Raw genomic sequence first — 26,511 nt, forward strand, 5'->3', positions numbered from 1 at the left:
GTGAGGAGGGAGACATCTAGCGGCGGAGGGCGAGGCTGCGGCTTCTCTGCGCGGCCATACGTCACACTAGGTCGTCAACAGTTTTAATTAAGGACAAATCGCCTAATAGTCCCCTTGACAGCGCCCTAATCTCGACCTAATTAGCAGAACACTCTTCTTGGCCCGCCCCCTCCCTCCACACTCCTGGGTCGTCTTCAGCGCTTCACGACCTGCTGGATTTCCGCCCTTGTGTGTAGGTACATGTGGTCCATTACTGGACACCTGGTGGTGGCGGGATGCGCCTCCACGGACGCCAGCACATTGCCATCACAGCCAATTTTGGCGGGAAGGGGCGCGTAATGGCGGCCATTTTGGCGGGAAACCTTCTGGGGGGAGTGATGGGCGAACAAGGGCAGGTCAGGCCAGGCCAAACCAAGGACAAGGGGACACATCAGAGGGGAACACTAAGCCTCCCTCACTCACATGCCGACGCCTCACACTCACCCACAGGTGGCTGCCTCACCCTGTCGGGAAACTTCCCTAATCTTCATTAATGCGTGTTCTTGATGGAAGCTCTCTATCACTTTAATTACATTTTGGGGCGGCAAATTAACCATTAACCCCACAACATTTATCCTCGCCAATTATCACACTCTCTTGGTATACATAAATTTGAAAAAGTCCACATAAGTGTCTCACCTTTAGCTTTCGTTTTACCTTTTTTATACATCTTTAAGTTCGATGTGGATACATTGAGCGTTTTTAAGTATCACCCCGATGTATTTGTTGGATGGTTAGTGTACAAATCAAGAATGACAGAATACATCACATCAGAGGGCTGTCACTTCCATAAGCCCCCCCCCCCACACACACCATCAGTAATTCATAGATAACCTGTATTTTCACTCCATGTCAACATTTTGTATTGAAATATTTAGTAAAACAATTCACTCCCCAATGCCCCTATACCTAATACTTACTGTTAACTAATTTTTGTCCATTATATATTTTCAGCCTCTGGCTGCTGTGCTTTTCAATAAACCGTTAATTATTAGTATACACACATTTCCTCTTCCGAGTATCTCTCAACAAGAGTAATGGTCCCGGTGCAACCCATCCCGTCGGCCAACACCTAAACTTAGTCATCTCAAAATCAAGCAGTTAGGATGAGCCGGGCCTTCCTCCACACACCCCTGATGCTTTAGTCACAGGATAAGTTTCATCAGCTATACTCCCAAGACTGTCCAAATGAAGTTCTGTGTCTATAGTCTTCAACACGTTGTTGCTCCTTGTTCTTCAGCTCAGTTATATATGCACTAAATACTTAGTGAGCGGTTCATGGATTCCTCCATTATTACGGTAATGGATGAATCAATTAGTCTTCCCACTCAGACCTCCACTATCTATTAAGGGAGAAGAGAACAAGACGCTGTGCTCGTCCGTCTGTGGCAGCTAAGACTCGAGCTGAGTAGCTCAGTAGACCCTCTGTGTCACACACTAGTAATACATAAGCTACACTAAGGACTTATACACCCTGTGTCACACCCTTGTAAGTTAGACTATGAAACCAATAGCCTGTGTCAAAATTACCATTATTGTGGGCAACACCAGACGTTTTTACTCAGCAGAGGACCCCGCAAACAAGTGGTTATTATATCAACCCGAAACCGTAGTGTCAAAGTTCCTCTCCGTTGTGTAGGGCGTCAACAACCTCGGGATATCACCGGTTGAGAACCAAATACAGTACTGGAAACAAACTTAGGCCGAGTTTGTTAACAATTGTGAAAACATGAAAGGTAGATGAAATATAATTTTCCTCTTTATTTAAGCAAACAACAAAAACGAGCCAAGTTAGAACAGGATATTCGGAGATACGCGAAGACTACCACCGGTCACTCAACCTCAACAGAAAAAGTCAGTGTATCTATTAGTGTCCTAGTTCACAGACATGATTCTGGAGAAGGACGCCCCACACCTTTTGTCATCTGCCATCCAGGGTTCAGATTCTCTAAGGTTCGTACGACGAATATTCCTCGAGACTGAAGTTGTAGGACTACACCAAAGTCGTTTACACCAACTTGGACACAAAACCAAGAAAAGCGTTACAAAGATTACAGTATGTATGTATGTATGTATGTATGTATGTATGTTTGTATGTATGTATGTATGTATGTATGTATGTATGTATGTATGTATGCATGTTAATTTTTCTCCAAATTGTAGTCAAGTGAAAGTATCTCGTTAAGATTTCTCTGTAAGTTTGATTTCTATTCTTTCTCGTTATTTTTGTACTTGAGTAAAATTCACTCAATCAGTTAAGTGCATTATCACATATTAAGTTACAAGGATCAGTGCACCCTGAGCCGTAACTCTTCATAGCACAATAATAATAATAATAATAATAATAATAATAATAATAATAATAATAATAATAATAATAATAATAATAATAATAATAATAATAATAATAATAATAATAATAATAATAATAATAATAATGTGCAGTACCTAATGATTCGCCGCGCAGTAAATTGTGATTTGTATAAGACTAAATATCCTTCAATCGACCCAGTTATTTTTTTAAAACCTTTGCTAGCTTGAGGAAAATCTTATCATCAAATCGCTTAGCACAACATCCAGCCTAGCATGACCTCTTGCTCTGGGTAGTATATCTATAGCCTAATAAGTGTTACCACCATAACTTGACTAATACCGCTACCACCATACCAAACCTAGTACTGCTAACATTAACCAATAGCCTGACTGGTTATAGATAGCCTGGAAACCTTCTTCTATTGGTCAATTTGAGACGAAATCACTGAGGGGTATGGAGAGATGAGGCCCACTCGTGATCTCCCCACCCCCCCACCCTCACTTCACCGGGCACGCTTCAGACCAGTGTTAAACCTGTGTAATTCTCTCTTTTACTGGAATGTCCTTCATAAATCATCGGTTTTCACGGTATTGTTTACTAAGTGCAGGAGTCACCCGGGAAAAGTGAAGAATTATTTCAAGTAACTCCAACTTAGAGGAAATCAACAAGTGGGTGAACAAAGTATGGGCAGAAAGTAAATTCTCACAAAAAAATATTGACAAAACTTGGTGTTAAATAGTTACCAGTACTACTGTATAATTTGATCCAGCTTTATCGTATGTTTTAATTAATATACCTCACACTATGTCTATATTAGCACAATAACATACCTAATGTAACCCTACACTGCCAGTGACGGTTCTAGGAAAGTAATCAGTGGGAGATTCAAGAACTGCTTGCTAAATATGTGGCACATGTTGAGACTGTAGTATAGATATATTAAACTGTAACAAATCCTTTGGTTCAAGGCTCACGATATACTATGATACAGTATACCCTGAATTTGGCGCCCCCTCCCTTCCCTCGTAAATAATCATTGATATAATTAATTTTAATTAATATAAATTTTCACATCGCAACATAAAAGCGATTAAAATTCAAGTCACCCTTCAGGATAGCATCTGTTAGTGATATAAAATAGTATTGCTCTTATGGTATGTTTATGTATTTTGATTGAATCTGAAGCAAAAGTAAACTCGTATATAAAGAAGAAATTTTCAAATACAATTTTGGCGCCCAGAGAAGCTGCCCCTTCTGCCACCCCCTAGCTACGCCCCCGACTATAATCAACGACATCTTACCTTATTACCAAACGCTAGCAACCACAGGTGTGTACTGTACTGTATATTCGCCCTTCGGTGTAGGTCAACTTTCCCGCCAATAAGTGGGTCCTCCGGCCCCCGCTGTACGAGCCACATAGTTAAAACGCCCGCTGATAATTTATGTTTATTAAAATTTGATGCGCTCCTTTTCTTAAACTATCCCGCTACGGAATAACCCAAACGTTCACATTTTCGTCCCCTGCCTCTAGACATACAGACTCCAACTTTCAAAATGAGAAAAAAGGAAACAAATAACTGGGATTTTTTTTTTTGCTCCATTTACAACAAGTAAGTCATCCATTAAGATATGTTTTAATTATCCCGAATGCAAACCAAGAGGCAGTAAAAATATGATATATCCACAACCAAACAAATCCCAGTTCCTACAGTTTCTGCGTTTCCCTGGCCAGTTGTGCTAAACCTACCATCCTAAACACTCGTCGACAAATTCTCACCAGGGCTTTGTGGTGATAAGTTCTAGTTTGTTACTAAGCACATACCATGGCTTCCTTGGTGCCTCTCCAGACAGGTTAGTGTGTTCCGGCTGTTAAAACAAATTGCTAAATCAAGGTAGTGTACAATCAAAGACAAAAGTCGTGTCGCGGTTTTGTCCCAAGATTAAATATAACTCGTGAAACATTATGAGTCCCCCCTACCACATGACAGAGAGCACCAAAAGTTTAGCTCTTCGGCATATGTTTTCACCAAATTTCACTATATTTTGTCTTTCATTGTACATGCGTTAGTTAAATGTAGGAAAAGTCACAAACCATACCAAATCAAGCAAACCCAACCTTTACCTATCTTCCCTTACGTTATTTAAAAGACGTACGTATTCATGTAACTTTTCCCTACTATTTGTCCGCAGATTCGTAGCTTAAATTCCTTGAAGGAGCCCAGGTCAGGACTTTCTGGTGCGATTATACTATAGTTAAAGACAATAAATCAGGCCTCTGGCTGTAGACCAAGTTGCCGTAGTGACAAAGGAAGAAATTCCACACTGAATCAGTACAGACAGACGAACCACCATCTTCCTGTATAGAGGAAAGAAATGCCAAATGGCCATCTTGCTTACGCGGTCCAAAATGTTGGCTCGCATTACAAACACTATTTTGCATTTTTTTTAATCAAACTGACTAATCAATTCTACCAAAAGTTAAATATATATGCAACTAGAGATAGCAAGGTTAAATACCGTTTGAATTTGAAAACCGTCTAAAATAAATTTTTAACCACCAATAACGCCGCTCTTGTTGCTTACACATAATTCTCTACTTACTCACTTTCCTCCAACGCTTTACTTAAAATTAAGGGAATACTTCACATTATAGGTGGGGTTTTTTTTGGGGGGGGGGGAGGGGAGCGGGTGTTGCGGATTTTAATATGTTGAACTCTGACCTATAACCTTATTCTTGTTTTGGGTGCTCAGATGAGGAGGCGGGATCCACGAACTCGAAAGCGATTTATAACCCTTTTATAGGTTAGGTGACGATTTCAAAGGTGTATTTAGTGTTCTTTTTAGTATTTTCCCAGCATTTTCCTTCTACGGTACTTCAAAGCCCTATTACACAACCGGACTTGGGCCACTGGTGCACTCAGGACTTTTCCGCAGTGCTACCATCAGGCGAAGTATCGCCAAAATTAATTGCATTTTTACTTACCTTATTTATAAATTCGTGCACCCTGATCTTCAATCTCCTGCGAATTGGGTTGGAAACCAGTCACAACCGAGATGATCCACGTTAGTGAGACTGTACAGGCCGCCATGTTGACAGTTTACAAGACCAGCGGCCACTAACGGCTCTACTAGAACTTGACGGTGATTGGTCGAGTTAGACAAGATCGGCTGAATTTATTACTTGGGTCGCAAAAAATCCTCAAGAATCATTCTTACCTTATGAAAGTGGTGCAAAGATATGAAAAAAAAAGTGAATTTCAAATTAAAGTACATTATGATCTATGATAAAACTTTTGGTTTCACCAGGTACCCCTAGAACATACGAATCCAAGAAAGTGTCAGATAAAAGGCGCGAAAAAACCAAACCTAACTTGACCTAACCGACGTGCAATGCCATTATATATATATATATATATTTCATGTAAATCCACAATGAAAACGTGGATAAGATAAATCTTGATAAAATCACACGGGAAAAAGGAAACGTTGGAGCACCTTAGCTTTCGTCTTTATTCAAGACACCACCTTACTTGAAAAAATATATATATATAAAAAATTATCCGACCTGTAACGTGTTTATTTGAGTTGTGAAATTCAATGCAAAGTGATGAGGTGGTAGTGGCAATTGTATTCCTTATGGTCCATAGTCGCTTTTGATAATTAAAAAATAATGGATTTTTTCCCAATAGTTCAGACAGTTCTAAGACACTTTTCTTCCGTGATATTATCGTTGCAAAAAACTTATAACCGAGATAGTGGGTATTTTGTTTCATATTTTAAGCTCAATTAGCTTTCACTAGATCAGGTTAGCTTAAATTAGTTAGGTTTAGTTGGGTCACTGCTCTTTTAATACCAACACTTTGTTTTATTTTTTTTTGTGTGTTTTATATGATTTTTTATGGTTTGCTGGCACTTGATATATTAACATTACTAATTTCGGGAGTATATAATGTAATCAAAACATATTATAACTCTTAATTCATATACGTACTGTAAATGATATAATTTTAGGCCGGGGAAACCACAATTGACAGGCGAGGAGGTTATTGGACAGGCTATTGAGATTCTTTATGACATGTACTAGTAAGTAGAAAATAAATGTGATTTCCACCCTTATATTCAATATTTCTCCTATCAATTTGTATAAATATCCAATTACCGTTGTTTAAAACCTAAACAACTTAGAAAAAAATAATAATTAGGACATGGATGGTATATAATTATAATCCTAAAATAAGGGTCTTCTCACCTAACATTCTTTCAAGCATGTAAAACAAATATTGTAAGGAAAAAAAAAGTCACATCCGTCCTACCCTTCCTTCCTTCTTCCATGAATTTCCCAGCTGTCTTCAATCTCCTCCCTCTCTGATAAGGAACTTGCATTACATACCCTCCAACAAACGTACCTTCCCGAAGTCGACCATTCCTCCTCACCACCCCACGTGACTTACCCTGCAGAATGGACCCAGCCAGGGCCAGAGGTTAGGTGGTGGAGTGGAGGATTACTTTTGACCATGACTGTACTTATCGTCATACTATTATTTCAAAATAACATACGTATGTCGAGTACAGTATACAGCACCTATTCTTTAGACAGTGTTAGCTTTTTTTCTCATTCTAGACTTGCCAGTATCAGACATCAACACCCTTCCAGTAAAAAATATTAAATTTCTTTACAATTACGAGACAAGCTGCAAAAAATCAAGATGTCGAATTTGTGAAGGTTCAGTGTACACCATAGTTGATAATACACAGGCATGTTTACTGGTACAATTTGTGAAGGTTCAGTGTACACCATAGTTGATAATACACAGGCATGTTTACTGGTACAATTTGTGAAGGTTCAGTGTACACCATAGTTGATAATACACAGGCATGTTTACTGGTACAATTTGTGAAGGTTCAGTGTACACCATAGTTGATAATACACAGGCATGTTTACTGGTACAATTCTAGGGTTCAGTGTACACCATAGTTGATACACACAGCATGTTTACTGGTACATTTCAGAAGGTTCAGTGTACACCATAGTTGATAATACACAGGCATGTTTACTGGTACAATTTGTGAAGGTTCAGTGTACACCATAGTTGATAATACACAGGCATGTTTACTGGTACAATTTGTGAAGGTTCAGTGTACACCATAGTTGATAATACACAGGCATGTTTACTGGTACAATTTGTGAAGGTTCAGTGTACACCATAGTTGATAATACACAGGCATGTTTACTGGTACAATTTTATGCTATTTTGATAAATTGTCATAACTTATTCATATCTCACCTGCCTATTTACAAGTTATGATGAATATACTCTGAAAAATAAGGAAATACAGTGTAGTTGAAAGATGCACAAAATGCAAACATACTATTTTTCTTATGTGCAATGGACCAAGAAAAGATATATCCACAAGTTATGTGAAAACATCCATACGGAACTGTGGGTAAATTTAATTTTTTTTTATTTAAGTGACTTTTTACAGCAGGTGGTTATTCACTATTTGAAGTTGGTGGCTGTAGTGTCATGTTCTTAAACAATGAACTATAGTTGGATGTAAAACTTAACAGAACTTATAAAGTATTCCTAGAAAGTAGTTCACAGTTACCTAGCTATGATGTATGGGCCCACCACCATATTAGTGTGAAACCCAGATGCAGGTCCCATTTACATACTGTGAGCTGCAGTTTGTTGCTTTAGTGTAGAACAAATCTGTATGGATTGATCGATTTATTTATTGATTTTAAGCTCAAAGCCACACTGGAGCTAAGGCGCCTTTCAGCACAGAACAAATTACCAAGAGTTCTATTTTCTTAAAAAATAGGTCATGGCCTAGTTTAAAGCCTGTGTGTGCTGATTATTATTAGAGAATCATGTACAAGAAATTTGGTAATTGTATTGTTACAATAATGCAGAACCGGAAATGGATCAGTAACCAATTTTTCAGGGAGGTATATAAATACCATTGAAATACTCTGTAGTGATGTACTATGGTGGACAAAAGTTCCTTCCTTCAGCCAACCACAATGTGACTGAATCACCTGAGGTTCGAAGAACGAAGCAACTGAGGGAAGTGCTGTAATCGTCCAACAGATGGCGCAGTGTAGTGTGTATGATGGGGGCCGGAGAGAGAACTGAGGGAAGGGACTTTTCTCCACCACAGTACAGTGAGTATAATGATCATAGCCCATTATGACCCATATTTCTGAAACACACTGTGTTACTGAAACAGCAAGATACTAAGATTTTCAAGGAGTTACCATGCCCACAAAGTCTGGTGACCAAAATTTTACAAAAAGCACATTACAGGATAAGTGTACCATACTGTAATTCAGAAGGTCATGAGCATCAACCCTGGTGATTTTAGAATGTTGCATTATTAGTGACCTACATCAACGTGTTAAGTCATATTCTACACTTTCATGGGTTAACCAAGATAACCTGTCAGTGGCTGTTGGGTAAAATCAGAACTGGATGCCCCCCTCTCCCCCACACACACACAAACCTAGGGCACCAACCCACAAAATGAAGAAATCAGGGAATGGGCAGTTCTGTTGACCCAGCTGCCATCTGGCACATTGAAGCAAAGTTTTATAGCTAGATGACCTTGCTAATGCCAATCCATAGGGTGGTAACAGCTGGCAAGGCAGGGTCGCAAGTCCCTGAGGTAATAAAAATCTACCCGCCTACCTGAAAAAAAGTACATGTAATGTGCTCTTAGTTCCCCTAAATATAGATCATAGTGATTTCATTTTCAGAGATGTGACCAGAATTATTAGATGGTCAAACATATTTGAAGCCTAGTGATATTAACATGTTGCATTTATATTCACCCAAAGTGGGGTACAGTACAAATTAATGGAACAATACCATAACAGCAGAAGGATGACAAAAACAATCCTACCATCACAAATAACACTTTATTAATGATGTTCAAGCAAGTCATTGGACAAAAGCAAGCCCATCCTATCCATAAAGAACCAATAAACTGTTCGTGACACATAATATACCATTTCACCATCTTACCAGTGGACTTTATGTACAAATGCTGTTTCGTGTTTCAAGATTTCCTCTGTTACCCTATATTGTACATTAAACTTGGGAGGAAACTGTGGAGCTAAAATACTAAAATCTCTTATCCAACTTATTTCTGACCAATTTTATCTTACACAAAATATTTTCCTTTTCATTAATAATAAATTATATCTACTTCACGTTGCTTTTACAGGTCCACTGTTATACCTCTTTGGTTAATTAAATATCTTTTAAGTCAATGCAACATGCCCAATCCATCCCAGCCATTGATAACATATTGGAAAGGCTTTCCCTCAGTGGGTTAAATAACGCAAGCCTCAATAATACAGTTACCTGGCACAGCATCTTGGGAGTAGCTGCAATTGGCTTATAATTATTACAATGCGCACTTTAGTATCCTTGATCAAGTTGTGTGCAGGGGAGGTTGGGCCAAGAAGTATTACACCAAGTCACTGTGCTAATGATCCGATTATTAAATTCTTGCTAATTGATGCAATAAATTCTCAGGTATCAAAACCTAGAGTGCATGAATAAATGTAGATTAGCAAACTGTAACCCAAGGGAGGGTTCAAGTGGACAAACATTTCTTTATTACTGTAATTCTGCAGGTGAATTTTTCAGTACAATTTGATTGATTTAATAATTAACATTTGTATTTATATACATGCCATTATTAACCCTGTTCACCAGTAGGTACTTGAACATTTTACTCCAATATATGCAAATCTAAAATATTGAGTTTCATGATGGAACTTAATTTATTAAATGCAGAATATTCTATCACCTTGCTGTGTCAATGGGCTTCAAAAATGTGTACTTCTGGATGCGAGACCCACAACTGGTTCTAGTTACCAGGGTCTTACATCCTAACCTCTCAGCACTGCCTGCAGGCCATATACAAAGGACAGTAATATGGTCCAGTGTCATCGTCTCTAATGACACTTTTTCCCTTTAATATACATGTTAAAAACTAAATATGCCATATACTACAGACTTGAGGAATCCTAACAGTTTCATTTACAAGTATAAAAACATAAATACACTAAGTAAGTGGTCCAAGTACAAAACTATTTTCAATAAAATCAATAATTTCTTTACAATGACTCGCAAAATAAAGTAACACCGTGCACACAAGAAAAACAATCAAAAGTTTTAATAGCTTGGAATAACTATCATAATTACTGATACCTAACTTGTCATGTGCACTAACACAGCACAGCTATTAACTCAAAACTGACACAGGAGCCCCAATTGCCAACCTTGTGTGACTTATCAGAACACCTTGGCAAGGAAACTGAGCAAGGAAATGGTAAACAAACAACTCAGTGTGCCTTACTTCTTTATCTGTGAGGATAATATTGAGCTTTCAGTGACCAGAAAATTTGGACAATTTTACTTTTTTCCCTTCAATGATACAAAACTGAGTCAGCAGCCAATTAATCAATGATGAGCATTTTCTTGGTGCTGTCAAAACACAAGGAAGACACCATCTTGCTCCATTCTGTCAATGATAACTTTAGACAATCTTTATACATATCACGTCATAAGACACACAGTTGTGATTTATTAAAAAAAAGACAAGGGAAAGTAAACTAATCAAACTGTTTAAATTTAATATATTTGAAGAAACAGTTTGAGGAGTGTATTGTTCCTTGCCCTAACTCCTGCTGTAAGACTCAAACAATGGGGACCTGAAAACTAGAATTATTTTGTTTAACCCTCGGGCTCTAATGGAAATTACTGCACGGGTTGTAAAATTAAAAAGAAGGGGTGATACGTTTCTCATTGTTATTATACTGTACATGAAAATCAATGCATCAATTTTGTAATGTACATCTCTTGACATCATATTTGCAATTAATATGAGTTTACACCATCAGCCCATAAGTGTACAAAATTGAGACTTAAAATCCCAGAGAAGAGTTGTGTTGATAAAGAGGCCAACCTCAGAAGGCAATATTAAATATATTCTTCCATTGGTTAATTGAATAAGGAGAAAATTGCTTTCATATTGTTCTCAAAGTTGCAAGGGTCACTCAGTTTTATAATTAAGAGAAGAGAAAGAGAAGGGGAGAGAAACTTATAGTGTTTTGTGCAGAAAAATTTGCATACACAATAAATGAGTACAACTTTGTGAAGAAAACGGCAAGATTTCTTCCATTTTTGTAAATGAAAATGAATATCAACTTTCACGCATTTAGAAACTGAAATTCTTAATACAGCAACAAGACTTTAATGTCTTGTATTCAGTTATTATGTCACTGCTGAGCCAGATCATACTATTACTTGTTACATAGGATGAGGAGTGTACTTCTCCTCCAGACTTGAGGCCTGTTTGAAATTACCTAAGCACAGCCTTTGGCAAAAGCTAATGCACGATAGACAAAGTAATTTGATAATTCACCTTTAAACAGCTGCATAGAATTTAACTTAGTATTTGTTATGTAAATAAAATTATAAGTATGCAATATAAACAAAATTTAATAATCAAGAGATCTGTAATGGAACCTGGATTACAGAAATACAATTTAGCTTGTTCTGTAAACATCATTAGAGGAAATGTGAGCACAGTTGATAGCTGTAAGAACATTTTCAAGACTTGAACCAACATTACATTTTTAATGAGTAACACAATCAACAATCACTTAACTCCATTATTCCTCTCATGTACAGTAATCCAAGTCCATCTTAACTTTTAGGTATCAAATTCGAATCTTACAACAGTAAGAATTTCCTTGGAAATTTTTTGGTCCTTACACACAACAAACACTAAGTCAAGATTCAACACATTAGGATAATTCATAATCTGACAAACAAAGCCACGTCGGCAGACTGTGGACTGACCACAACAGGTGCCTCATAACAAATTACTAACATGACCACCAGTTTTAAAAAAATAATAAACAAATAAATAAAATATCACCACTCAATCTAGTACAGGTATATGGAAGAAAAACTACATTTATTACAAAAAAAGCAATGAAAACTCTGACGTGTAAAATAAATATACTGTATTTCAATATCCCTTGTTTATTCAACTACTAAAAAGCAAATATTTCATATTTAACATTAATCTATCCATCTCATCCATTAATTAAAATTATTCATTCATATAAACTGATTTTGGTTATCACATGGCAAGTTACAGTATATGATTAGAACAGTTCATAGCAAAACCACTAGTATTCAAATTATGCTTCTACATATAAACATTTCATTTCAAGCCACCTCCTCTCGCATTCATGGTGAATACTAATGAAAGGCTTTCTTTCACTTAATATATGTTAAGCCTCACATTAAAAATTATAAGGCAGAGTGCACAAAAATAGTTCTGAAGTAAATTCCATTGCACCAAGAGTCATGATAGTTACCAGGGAGAAGCCACTCATTACAAGTGCCACCTCTCAAATTACACAAGCACTGATAACCTTTGACCATATCTCAATGTAGTGCCATTTCCATATACTTTAAAAAAGGCAGCCAAATTAAGTTCATGTCCAAGGTTCATAATCATTACTCATTTCATTACACCATTCATGTCCTGGGACAATACTACATCCAGTTACAACACTCAGACTGAAACATGAGCAAAAACCTGCAATTATTGGTTCCTAACTTACTGTATCTTTTGAATCCATCCCCTGAGTGCAGTGTAAAAAGATGGTATAGATTAAGCATAAAGTCTGTGCTTCTATTTCTTGGCCTCCCCTGAGAGCAGAGTCTATAGTAGGAGTATGCAAGTGATGTTAGTTGCTGTGGGGCCTACATAAGACCACCCCAGAGGAGTCACACAAAAATACCCTAGGAAGAGGAAACCTACAGAGGAGCCTTAGCTTTGAGTCCTGCGGAGGTGTCCTACTGGGTGTGACTGACCCCTTCAGTGCTACATGTAACGTTAGTAGTCTACGCACAGCACTGTCGAGCTGCACCTCGATCATTCCTCCTCTCTGGGCGAACAACACTGTCTGGGTTTTCCTGCAATGTAAACATGATATTTTGATGTTCAATAAACCTTTATAATGTTTTTTTTCTGTAAAAGAATCAATTAATATAGGAATAACAAAAAAGGAGCAACATCACTCTGCTTTTAAGATTTCTAAATTTATATGGATGACTTTGGAATGAAGAAGAAAAAAATATGATAGGAGTAGATAGATGAAAGTGACTTCTTGAATCTAGAGAGAAAGGGATAAAGAAAGAATAATAAATTTACTGAATAAACAAAATATGATAAATACTAGTACAGTAGTTAAATATGATAAATACTAGTACAGTAGTTAAATAAAAGCCAACTACATGATCTGCAATGACAGGTGAACACATACATTTATCCATTTTGTGAAGAGGTTATGTGCACTTGCTACTTTTGAAGAGGACCATACGAGTACTACTGTAAATACAATGTTTCTAAAAAGTAAAGTATAATGGACACGATAGTAGTTATTAGAAGACTTGTGGAAACAATGTAAGAGTGGACACCAAACTGGAACCTAATTTAGACTAAGTCACTAACATATCATCTATTGCCTGACACTTTAGATGTTCAATTTTCACAAGAACAGGAGTGCATATGAAATCTGTAGAGCAAAGACCTGAGAACAGCAGTACATTATAAGCTCCTTGGCAAGTTTGACCTTTGATATTTGGTTGTGACATTCAACTCCGACAGACTTCATTTTACTTTTTCCACTTCATCTATGCATAATACACATTCAAGTTAACACTTCCAGGGTTGCCAGCCTTTTTTTGTTCTCACCATAACATGTCAATTTTTTTTTTCTTAAATTTCATGATCATTATACAGAACTACCAAAGCTTCATTATTCATATTGAACCTTACCATGGCTGTGATGTACAATGAAATCAACATTTCTTAATCATGAAAAACCGCGCCATTCACTCCCAAAAACTACCTCCTCCATTAATGGTCTGTATATTGTACTGTAGTTTATTTTTATATACCTACAGTGATTGCTCCGTCAACCGGATCAATTGGCAGAGCACTTTCGGGAAGGAGAAATTTCCGGGTAAAGAGAGGACTCGTACCACGAAAAAAAATCCCCATCACTGGATTTTTCCTGAATTTAGACAAACTTTTAGATTTACAGACTCTGGTATCAACATGTCTAAGTTTTTTCATTAAAAAATTGAGTTCCCAACATTATAGCGTGTTGATATAATTTTTATCAGAACAACTTATTGAAACACACTTTAGAGAATTTATTCATGACCAACACAGTAACAAATTAATCTTTCCACCATAATTAGCACAAATGCCATGGATAAAAGTATATACAGTATACTGTTTTGCCTGCCATTTTTGTCCCTTTTTTTCTTTCTTTTGATGGCCAGATTTACAGGACCTCCAACACCTACAATAATTAGATGAGGCTGGGACCGGAGTGTTTTAAGATTCACCAAAGCATCTGTATTAATGAACCTATGTTCCACAAAATGCAAGTTTACAGATATCCATGTACCTAGTGAGACAAACATGGACAAAGAGAGCCATACCATATTAATGGGTTCATTTTTATGTCAGCTGGTTGTCAAACCATCCTAGACTATACAATAAGCCCTTCCTAGTCAGGGGTTTGCGATTCGTGGTTTTGACTATTCTCGGTAAGCAGATGGTTATTTGTTTAAGAGAATAGGACATGTTTTTATGGGTTTTTATCCTTTTCTGTTTATTGCACATATGGCAGTAAAATAGTTTTTCAACAGCTTCAATCTAAGGGTTTAGTGTTTCTGAATATGATGGTGACCTCTGTTTTTGTGAAAAATGATGTGTGCTACCTAATTTTTGTATCCATATTGAGTTTGTTATAAAAATACAGAGCAGAAAACTAACTGTACCCAGTCCTAATGAAAAGAGCACAATTAACTCAGCAGTAAAATCTTGTGATCTAAGTAAGATCAACCTCTTTCCCCAGTGTTGGAAAACATGCTCCCCAAAAAAACAGCATCCAGCTGGAAATAACTAACTTAATACTGTAATAAGATCATCGTCTTTTACTATGTCATTTGCAGCCAAATTAATTTTATAATGCATAATTCAAACCAGGCTGATGACATTACAGTTCTTATTAACTTCCACTCCACACACAATAATTCAGGATACAGTACCAGCAAAATATTTTGGATCTCTGCAGTCCTAATGTTTCAGAATTTAGTAACTTCTACGTAACTGAAATTGAACTTTGTTTGCACGTCAATGGTTAGCATTATACCGTAAAGAACAAAGGCAACATTACCTGTGGGTCACGTCCTGGGGTCTTGTTGAGGATGGCTTCAGCAAGTTCTAAGAAGGCTTGTTCAATGTTGATGTTGGCCTTTGCCGACGTTTCAAGGAATCGAATACCATGTTCTCGTGCAATCTGAAACAATGCAGAAATTGTAATATAATTGTCAAACAATCAATAAATTTCATTTTTGTATGAGGAAAAAGCTCAGGTTGTGGCATTATCATGACATCAGTCTAACTACATCAGTTGATGATCACACATGACAAAGTTCCATAATATTTCCCAAATTTTGTTTACTGAGATAAAGGATACAAATAATATGCACCAAATGAAAAGGAATGGAAAGCATATGGGGATGAAATTCACTTGGACTTCATGTAGACTAAGTTTACACAAATTCTGATCAGTGCGACAAATTGAAACAAAATTTGTATCGGTATAATAAACTGAACCAACTGCTTACTTCACTTGAACGTCAAATAAAATAATTTAATACTGTACTTAAAAGACTGAACACTTAAAATGGCATCCACTAGACCCATAGTACTAGGATCAACTGACCCATCTCACCAGTTCATCATCAAATGTCCAAAGGGGTTGAAATAAACAAAGCCTTGCAGAGTCAATTGGGTGATAAATCCTAAAGTTACCAATTAGTGTAACTCTATAAAGGATATATAAGGTGACCAGACATGAACAGTTAATGAGAAAGAAAAGTACAATGTGAAACAAACCAAACCAATAAATTCCTCAAATAAAGTCTGCAAAGACAAGAAGGACAGAGGTGAACTATTCCAAGTATCTGCAATGAAGAGATCAACCATGCAACACATTCTCAGCAAAATAATTTGGGAGGAGGTGAACATGTCACTAGGTTTCAACCCAGTGATCATGAAGCCAAACCAAATCTAGAAGCCAAGCCGAATCTCAAAGCCACCAGTGGGCTTAAAATTTAAACCATTGAACTCCACTTGATAAAATAAATTGCCACTATATCCTACTAAGCCCCCAGGTAAGGTGCAGGTTCAAACATATACTGTTCTAGTGGAACTATCTGGAGGTTATAAAATAAGTACAGGATAATTCCAAACAACATTTACAAGAAGCTTTTGTTAGTACCAAACAGTCTATAGCAACACTTACCGCTTCTCCTTTTTCCTTGGGGATTACACGCTTGTCCTCCATGTCACACTTGTTACCCAGGATCATCTTTTCTACATCTTCATTTGCATGCTGAAAATATTAAATGTTTTAAAGAAAATTATTTCAACTTATTCATGTGTCTCACAATTTTTAATAAAGTACAAGCAAACCTCTTATAATTGAGCCAGTCTTACATATTTCTGCTTAATGGACATGAAAAAATTAAAAATAAATTATTAAATACAGTTTAACATTAACCCCTTCACTACTGGGATGCCACTTTTAATATTTAATTTGACTCATGCCAGACCATTTTATTCAGCCCAGAGAGGAACCTGTATGAAAGGTGTTAAGGACGTTATACCATTAATAAAAGAAAAAAATTAAAGAAAAACATCCATCAAAAATATGAAACCACCACCAAACATTCCCGATGCCAACAAGCACACAACTAATTAACGTGTACAAGCCAAAATTTGCACCAGTTCTGTCTCCACTCTCCTGCACACGTTACTTAAAAATTTTGGTCCACCATGTCTGGAATATGGCCTTTAAGTGATTGTTCACACATCAGTCAAGGTGACCAAGAATGTCATTGGTATGGTTGTGAAAATGTGGTGATGCAGAAGGCTGAGTAGGTGTGCAGCAAGAGCAAGAGTTGTGGTAAACAACAAAAGCTTTGACAAAATTAACTGCCGAGTGTTGATTAAATTTAGTTTTTCAGTTAATAAATGTCAATATTTTTGTTATAAATATATATAAAAGGGCAAAACAATTGCATGGCCATTACCATTAGCTAAAGCAGCTGCCCTGTAGCATTAATATGGTAATAATAAACACTGTCAGGAAGGCACTATGTTGTATTTTAAAACATTAACTGCTGTAACACTCCTGAGGAACAGATATTGCCTGTTATAAGAGGTCCGCCTGCACTGTACATTCCACAGCATTTTTCCTATTTCAATAACTACATGCTACATCACCAGGAAGCTTAAAAACTACAAACTACAGTACTGTACATACTGTATACACTGTATGTAAAATAATTTGTACAATTGGCTAATTTCAATGTACTGTACAGGGTTCTCAAAAAAAAAAAAAAAAAAAAAAAATCAAATACAATATCCAAAACCTGCTGCAGTTAGTATAACACAGACACACACACATACCAAGGAATTTATATTTGTACTAGAGGCACACGGGTGTCCACCCTATAATGAAACAACTTTGAAGCCTTATAAATTTGTATTTAATAATGCAAACAGGAATATTCTCGGTCAGTGTTCTCGAGTTTCATTTGGTGTATGGGTACATATCATTCTGGTACATTAGGGTAAGCATTCAACATGTGCACCATTCATAGAATGGACTAAATCACAACGGTAATTAATTTCCCTAGACACATTTTTTAACATCTCGAGGGTTAGAGGCCATCACTGCTGCGTGATGCACTCTTTCAGCTGAACAATATCCTTTACCCCAAAAAAAAAAATCAAGCAGGGTAAAGTCAGACAATCTCGGTGGCCAGGAAATGGGTTCGTCTCTATCCAGCCAATGAGCTGACACCCAGGTGCAGGACAATGTTCAGCTGAGAGAGTGCATCACACAGCAGTGGTGGCCTCAAACCCTTGAGATGTTAAAAAATGTGTCTCGGGAAATTAATTACCGTTGTGATTTAGTCCATTCTATGAATGGTGCACATGTTGAATGCTTACCCTAATGTACCAGAATGATATGTACCTATACACCAAATGAAACTCGAGAACACTGACTGAGAATATTCCTGTTTGCATTATTAAATACAAATTTATAAGGCTTCAAAGTTGTTTCATTATAAGGTGGACACCCTGAACATTTGTAAAACTACTTAGCCTAGTGGTTACACATATTGGCAAAATCTCTACAAATTGCAGGAATACATGTAGACTGTCAATGATGCAAAAGAAAACAAGTAAAACAAAAAAGGGGGGAGATGGGGTAACTACAGTATAGCATTACACAGAAGTTGTAAAGACAAATGTCAATCAAAATACTTTATGCAATAACTTTCCTCCAAAATGCAAACTCTTGATTTCTGTTATTCATGAATAAAGCAAACACGGGGGGAAAATATATACTGTACCTGTACTATACAGGTATAAGTTTTTTACGTAAGTAATATCTCCGTTAGCCAGAATCCCTCAAACCCGAAACCCTCCAATAATAACCAGAATTGAAATTCTCGGAAAATCATTCCAAAAGCCGGAATTTTCCGGAAAATTCCGGCTTTGGAAATGATTTTCCGAAGGGCACATTTTCCGGAAAATATCCCAATACCCGGAAAATTCCAGGGATGGGGGGATATTTTTCGGGTTCGAGTGACGATGTAATGGGCAATTTCTGGAACTTCCAAGAACATTTTTCTGTTACACGGAAAATTCCAGGGATGGGGGATTTTTTCCGGCTTTGAGAGTCGTCTTGTTACCCGCAAATCCCCCATTCCCGGAAGTGCTCTGCGCCAATTGTTCCGGCTAATGGAGATATCCCTGTACATGGAAAATACTGAACATTCAATATTAAGAACCAGGACATCAGGCTTTTTAATTGTACTAAATGATTATATTGTACACACATGTATTAGCAAATTGACAATGGGAATTCACACGTGACTATGAACCAATGTGACAATACAGTACACCCTTTCAGCTGTTATATCAGATAATACAACAGTCAGCCTCAGTCATTGTTAGAAAGCAACAGGTAAAAAGTACTCTAATGGGGAACCTCTTTATCTCACATATACAGGGGGTCCTCGTTATACATTGTACTGTACAATATTTCACATACAGTATAGTTATGTCACTAACAAATATATGAAGGGAGGGAATGCTGGCTCGACTGAGAGGACAACTCTCCTGTAATTTCACCATAATCCCCATATTACTTAGGTTCAATTGGTGTTAGGTTAATAAAATATCGTAAAATAATCCCCCACGTCCCACAATCAACCCTAGATGAGTTATTGCATTGTATTATACTCCCAGCCTCTTGTTTACAGAGTAGTAACAGCTGATCATTCCCACTCTCCCTACCAATGTTGACAGCAGTCACCATCTCTGTTCAAGAGGCTTGGCACTTACCACAGGATCTGTCTTCAGCATTAGTATACTGTATAATATTTTAGCATACTTATCAGCACTAATAAATATTATTGTAGTGTATAATGCATCTCTATATGGCCTGGTTTATGAACTGATCAACTGCCTGGGTGTACAAGTAGCAAAATCATTCCATCCTGTATCACTCAAAGGTAATTAATAATGTTGTTATCAATGTACTAACTCCATATCAATAATTATACGGCATGTTTTAATGTCCCTGTCGTAAGCTGATTAGCTGAAAGTTCTCTCTCCAGGAACACATCCTGAGCTTTCAAGGGGTATTATTACATGATGGAATGCGTATACTGTACAGTACACCTAATTACATTAATTCTTAAGGGGAAAATTCCTCATTATTACACATTTCACTAAGTCGCGTTCCTCTGGAATAATACTGCATCAGATGTATAATAAAAAAACCCTGTGTGCACTTGGCCATATTCACACTGTATCATTACTTTATGGTCTGCAAAATTTCCTTGACCTTCACAATATCCTTTTCAAGGACTTTATTTTTTCCCTTCAGTCAATCCTGCTTTGCATCTGTCAATTCTTGTTTCTTGTCACCTACTCTCTCATACATGTGTATGTGCTGAGACAACCCACAAACTATATGTTGTTTCTCTACAAGAGCAATTGGTAAAACCGACAAATAAAATTTTAAAGGAAATATTTTAATTATCTGTGAATGCTATTAAAACACTTGAAGGTGATTACAATTTAGCAATTACAGTACTGTATACCTGTACTCAGCTGCCCCCAAAAAAGTCGAGTCCCAGATTGAACAAGAGAAAAATATCAAAGGACGGAAATACTGTAATGGACCTCAGTACAATAAGGGCCTATGTTATTAACTGGAATTTGAGATGATCACCTGTTTCAGCTCAGTCACAGAGTATTTCAATGTTCTGAGAATCAATACTGTAATGGTTACACACATTTGAGGTGCAACCCTATGGCTAAGGGCATGTAATGAATTCCTAAAGTTTATGGGTTATTGTATGAAAACTGCAGCTACCTATGATTTTTCTTAAACACCACCACTACATAACAAACTTAAGTGCTCCCTTGTTCATCTTGATATTTTCTCCCGAAATTAAAAATGCTTTAACTTGACACCAGGAAATCCTGCACCGACCACATATGCAACACAAGTCATGAATTTATGTCCTTACCTCATCTATATTTCTTAACCATTTTGCTATATTATCAAATGACTTCGCATTTGTAATGTCGTAAACCAACATTATACCCATGGCCCCTCTGTAGTAGGAGGTTGTAATAGTGTGGAACCTCTCTTGACCAGCAGTATCCCTGAAAAATATAACAGATTTTATAATGGATTTTTATTAATTTTATTTTTTTTTTGCTGGGATAGGAATGTGGGTTCTATACAATGTTAATTGATAGCTGTTTGAAAAAAAAAAATTACACACACACCTGTCAAACTACAAACTGTACTCTACAAGGTTCTAGGTCATGATCACCATTGCACTATGTCATGTAGATCTACAGCACAGCACACTACCAATCTGTACCTTGTCTGAGGGCCTCAAATATATTAACTAAAAAATACATCTTAGCACATCCTAATGCCAATCCCATATCAACTAAACCTTATTTTATTTTCATGCTGCAAGAAAATTGTAAACCACAACCAGACAAAGTAAAGAGTCATTTGAAGATGGCGTACATTCCACATCCCTATATCCCCTTCATGGTGTCCTGGGCTAGAGAACAGGGAACCATGTCCTACATACTGAGTCCCTCTACAGGATAGGAAAACTGTTGTGAGGGTGGAGCTCAGGTTAGCAGGAAATTGGATCTGACTAATTAAACAAGCCAACACAATCTCAATGTTGAGCTGATCCCCAAAAAGCTTTCTAATTAACTATAGTACTGTAGAAGAGAAGAAGCACACGGTATTATGAACCCCAAAAGGCAATCTTAGCAGACCAAATGAAAAATTCCTGATTCCTGAATGCATTATACAGATGAGCTTATGATCTCTCCTCCATTAACAAAAACTGCTTTGAACAGACAGGTTGAACTGCAGTGGTAGCAAGTCACTCCCATGAACCTGACTCACCCATAAGATTGAAGTAGGATTGCTATGAAATTTTACTCTTGTATCATCAATCTGTCACAGAACTTAAGTAGACAGACTCGGTGCCAAACAGTTACAATCTTAGTTATACAGTAGCCTCAGGTTATTTTGTGGTTTTTACTGCATTATTTTTCCAGTTACCAAAATTTCTAACATTTTCCTATATATTACGAGAATTTTATTAGTTGTGCACGAAAAGCCAGGCTAGAAGTCTTATATCAACTGCTGTACTTATACGCCTATTGTACCATGTACTTCCTCAGCTGCAGCTGCTTCTCAATTCTCCTCAAGTTTACCACTTGCACTACCTAACCACTCAGCAGCTACTTATCCTTCCCGTTCAAGTGAGAAAAACAAGAGAATGACATTTAATTTAGAAGAAAAACTCATATTTTGGGATAAATTTGAGTACAAAATGTCAGTTGTGACACAATGAAATGGGGTAAATTTAAGAATGATGCACAGAATCAGACTTTAGGCAGATAAATATCATGTTGAGCCATCCAACATTTAAGGTCATCACAGTACCAAGAAACGGAGGATGTTCTGAAGATTTGGAAAACGAACATGCAACAATGTAACGCTGCACGGAGTGGTCTAATGATTCAGGCTGAGGCAACAGAAATTCATGATCAGTTGCTCATGAGAGATGGCAAGCTAGTTAATGATAAATTCATTACAAGCCAAGGCTGACTTCCAACTTTCATTAAATGTGCTGACCTAAGCTGCATGACTCACTGGAGATGATACAGCAGAATAAGTGAATGGAGAATTGACAAAATGAAAGAAACCCATAAAAATAATACAGATTATTTGGTTTATTCAGGTATCCAGGAAAAACACAACTAATCTTTGTTTTATTTATTCAAGTCTGCTAGTAAGCCATTGTTTCATTTATGTAGGTGTGTTAATGGACCAGGAACCATGTCAGTTGAACTCCACATTGGAAATACTGTACATAACTGAATGTTGTGCAACTTGGGAACAAAATTTCTATAGAAAATAAATGCTTCCCTACTCAATGAAAAGCCCCCAAAATAGGAAGGCATATATATATATATATATATATATATATATATATATATATATATATATATATATATATATATATATATATATATATATATATATATATATATATATATATATATATATATATATATATATATATATATATATATATATATATATATATATATATTTTTTTTTTTTTCCATTTTATCATGAAAATATGCACGGCTGCACAACACAGTATGACAATCCTACAGCTTCATTGTTTACAACTGGGATGGTTTTCATTCTCAAAAAATTTGAAAATGTGATTCCTCTCATTGAGGAGGAGGAGGGGGGAGGTTCTTTTCATGATGTAAAAACAAATTTATCTTCTAAAAAAAAAAATCCTCGTGTTGCTGGTTTATGTGTACATCCATTTTCCAGTATCACTGCCCAATCTGTGGGAAGCTGGGCCGGTCAGAGGCAGCAGGCTGTCATGTACAGTACTGAGTTTTTTGTGTGTGTGATTTGTTTTGATATTATAAAGTTTATATTTTTCCATGGTGTACCAGAATGCTGTACATTTCTTGCACGTGTTCTCTAAGTAAATACATCTTTTAAGTACTGCTTGGTGATTTTGGGGGCTTCCAGTCCCTAACCCCTTATTGTATATTGTTTCAAGTACAGTACCACTATACAGTATCTTGATTGTTTACTATGTGAACATCCTCAGTTCTTATCTCATGAAATAACCCAAAGCTACTATGGTTCTATCTTTTATGGCAAAAATCTCTATTTAAAAAAATTGTACTCCAATCTAGACTCTTCACCCATCAGACCACACCCAAGATGAATTAGTCAAACCTATGAGGATTTTAGTGCAGCTACCGGTACAGTACAGTACTTATAAAAATTAGAATATATTGTAGATAAAATATATACCGTAACCAGTTCATATTGTTCTTACCATAATAGGTCATTAACCATCAGTAGATAATGTACTGTACTGTAATTTCTAGCATTATACACTTTATTGTGTATGAATGTTTAACCTGTACAATACAGTACACATTTTCGAGTCAACAGAGGGGTAACATCCCTAGAAAAGGTGCACTGAAGAGCAACTAAGATGATTCCAAAACTAAGTCATCTCATTTATCCAGGAAGACTGAGGGCCTTAGGACTAACAACCCTTCAGACGAGACTCAATAAGGTACATCTCACCGAAACATTCAAAATCCTGAAAGAGACGAAAAACGTGAACCCGGGCCATTTCTTAGTGATGTTACGCACCACTAACACAAGAGGACATAACTACAAGCTCGCCAAGTTATCATGCAGAACGAATATAAGGACATACTTATTCACACAGAGGCTGGTAGACCTAAAGAATGGTCTACCAGCCCAAGCTATGGAATCAAGAACAGTACTGGGGGTACCCGACTTATGATTGCTCGCCGATATGAATGAGGTTAAACTTTAAATTTATAGTACAGTACTGTATCTTATTTACTTGACCTTTCTTTTACTTTTATTTACTGTATTTTGTCAATCTATTTCTTCTTTTCTCTTAAATTAAGTGAGTATATATACAGTATGAGGACTTAGGCTATGATATAGTGAGATTTTAAACATTGTTCTGTAAGTACGGTATGCACATAGCATGTGTTTCGACTCGAGTTCATCTTCGACTTAAGAACGTCCTCAAAAACGGAACCCGTTCGTAATCCGGGGACCCCCTATACTGGGCTTCAAAACAGCCCTCGACTAATTTATCAAGAACAAAGGAGGAACTGTACACAGGCCATTGGCCACCTCTCGTGGGTGGTCATTAGGTCAGGTAAACAGACAAGACAGGTAGAGACAGAGCCAACGAACAAACATCTTGATCCTGGCAACACTAATGACTGATGCTGATTATGGTCATGATTATACAGAAGAGACTTATGCAGTGCTCATTATTTTTTCATTGTTGAAAGAACCTTTGAAACTAACAATTGAAATTCTAGCTTGGTGTAACTAAACTTTCTAAAACAGAACTAAAAATTTCTTGGTTATACCTAATTTGGGCTCAATTAAGATATATAAAATTGAAAAGTAATTCAGTATGATTAAAATCAGGTCATTAAAACTTTTACGGTTAACAATAATGACAGTGTTGATTGTATTATATCACAAGTAGGCTGTAGTCAGGAGTTTTTTACACTGGTGTGAGCTCTATAACTGTCCCACTGGAGATGTCTGGGGGCAGGTTAGTCAAATTATGGAATGTCAAATGTTAAATAGTCTAGCTTATATTATTTACATTAAAGAGGCTCAATGACTGTAAATATATTTTAAGATCATCATCAATTATGGTAGCCAATATCTGCACTTTAACAACACTCTTGTAAGTAACAAGTCAAGTCTATACAGCTTCAAGAAAAAATCATGACTCAGGATGTTTAGCTTAGTCTGTCTTCATTACAGTATAAGATAGTACAGTAGATACTAGAACAATAAGCTTCTATCTCAGTCAACCTGTCCTACAGTAATGTCAAGCTTGAACTTACCATATCTGCAACTTTATCTTCTTTCCTCTCAACTCGATGGTTTTGATTTTGAAGTCAATACCTGAAATGAGAAGAACATTTAAAATATTGTACAATACAGTATAATAATTAAAAACTTTTCAACTCACTCACAACATTAGTAGTGACTACACCACAGTACAGTAGGGTCGGGATATAAGAATTTTTTTATAACCAATTTTTTATATCGTGGCTACCAATATTATTGACATTTTCCAATATAGGCATCCCCGGGTTATGGCAACTCAGGTTAGGGAAATTCGCTCTTCCGGATTTTGTAAATTATGACCCATGTACAGTACCTGGGATATGGACAAAAAATTTGCCATTACAGAAATTGGGTATAAATATTATGCCGGTACTATTAGAAAAATAAATAAATTATAAAAATTTATTTTGTGTGAATTTCTTGGTGGTTGCTACAAGACTGTACAGTGGGGACGCCGCATATCCACGCCATGCCAACCCGCTCTGTTTGAACTCACATGCGGTCTTGTGCGCTTGGCCTCGCGACACTTACATATTCTGTATTCAGGACCGTATTACTGTGTACTCTTATTCAAGATGAGTGGAAAGAGGCCATCAAGTTCAAGTGAAAGCAGTGGTGCTAAAAGATCCCATAAAGGAATTACATTGGACATTAAGCTCCGTTTTACTGAGGTTGGAAGAAAAACTTAGCCAGATTGCAAAAAAATTAGGCCTTGCTACGTCTAGTGTGCACAATATGTGATAATAAAGACAAAATTAATGCCAAGTGCTCAATCGGCTATTCCTTTAACTGCCCGTACTTTGTTTTTCATAGAAGTGATGTGATGCTTAATATGGAAAGACTCTTGAATTTGTGGATTGAAGACCAAACAAATGGAATGTGCCGCTAAGCACGATGATCATTCAGGAGAAAGCAAAAAGTTTGTATGAGGATTTGC

The 26,511-nt window shown here is 36.7% G+C and overlaps 1 protein-coding gene across 1 annotated transcript in view; it reads right to left on the bottom strand.

Annotated features, from left to right (window-relative positions):
- Positions 1-9,253: 9,253 nt before the first annotated feature.
- LOC121860592 (ras-related protein Rab-10-like) overlaps positions 9,254-26,511 on the bottom strand; it is a 30,312-nt gene continuing 13,054 nt past the window's right edge. The window contains exons 2-6 of the mRNA XM_042357777.1: positions 25,568-25,628; positions 21,091-21,229; positions 16,776-16,865; positions 15,642-15,764; positions 9,254-13,362 (exon numbers count right to left, since the gene is read on the bottom strand). Of these exons, the coding sequence (XP_042213711.1) occupies positions 13,291-13,362; positions 15,642-15,764; positions 16,776-16,865; positions 21,091-21,229; positions 25,568-25,628 (485 nt within the window). The 3' untranslated portion in view covers positions 9,254-13,290. The remainder of the gene's footprint in view (positions 13,363-15,641; positions 15,765-16,775; positions 16,866-21,090; positions 21,230-25,567; positions 25,629-26,511) is intronic.

Source organism: Homarus americanus, unplaced genomic scaffold (genome assembly GCF_018991925.1).
Source record: "Homarus americanus isolate GMGI-L3 unplaced genomic scaffold, GMGI_Hamer_2.0 scaffold40248, whole genome shotgun sequence".
Taxonomy (NCBI): domain Eukaryota; kingdom Metazoa; phylum Arthropoda; class Malacostraca; order Decapoda; family Nephropidae; genus Homarus; species Homarus americanus.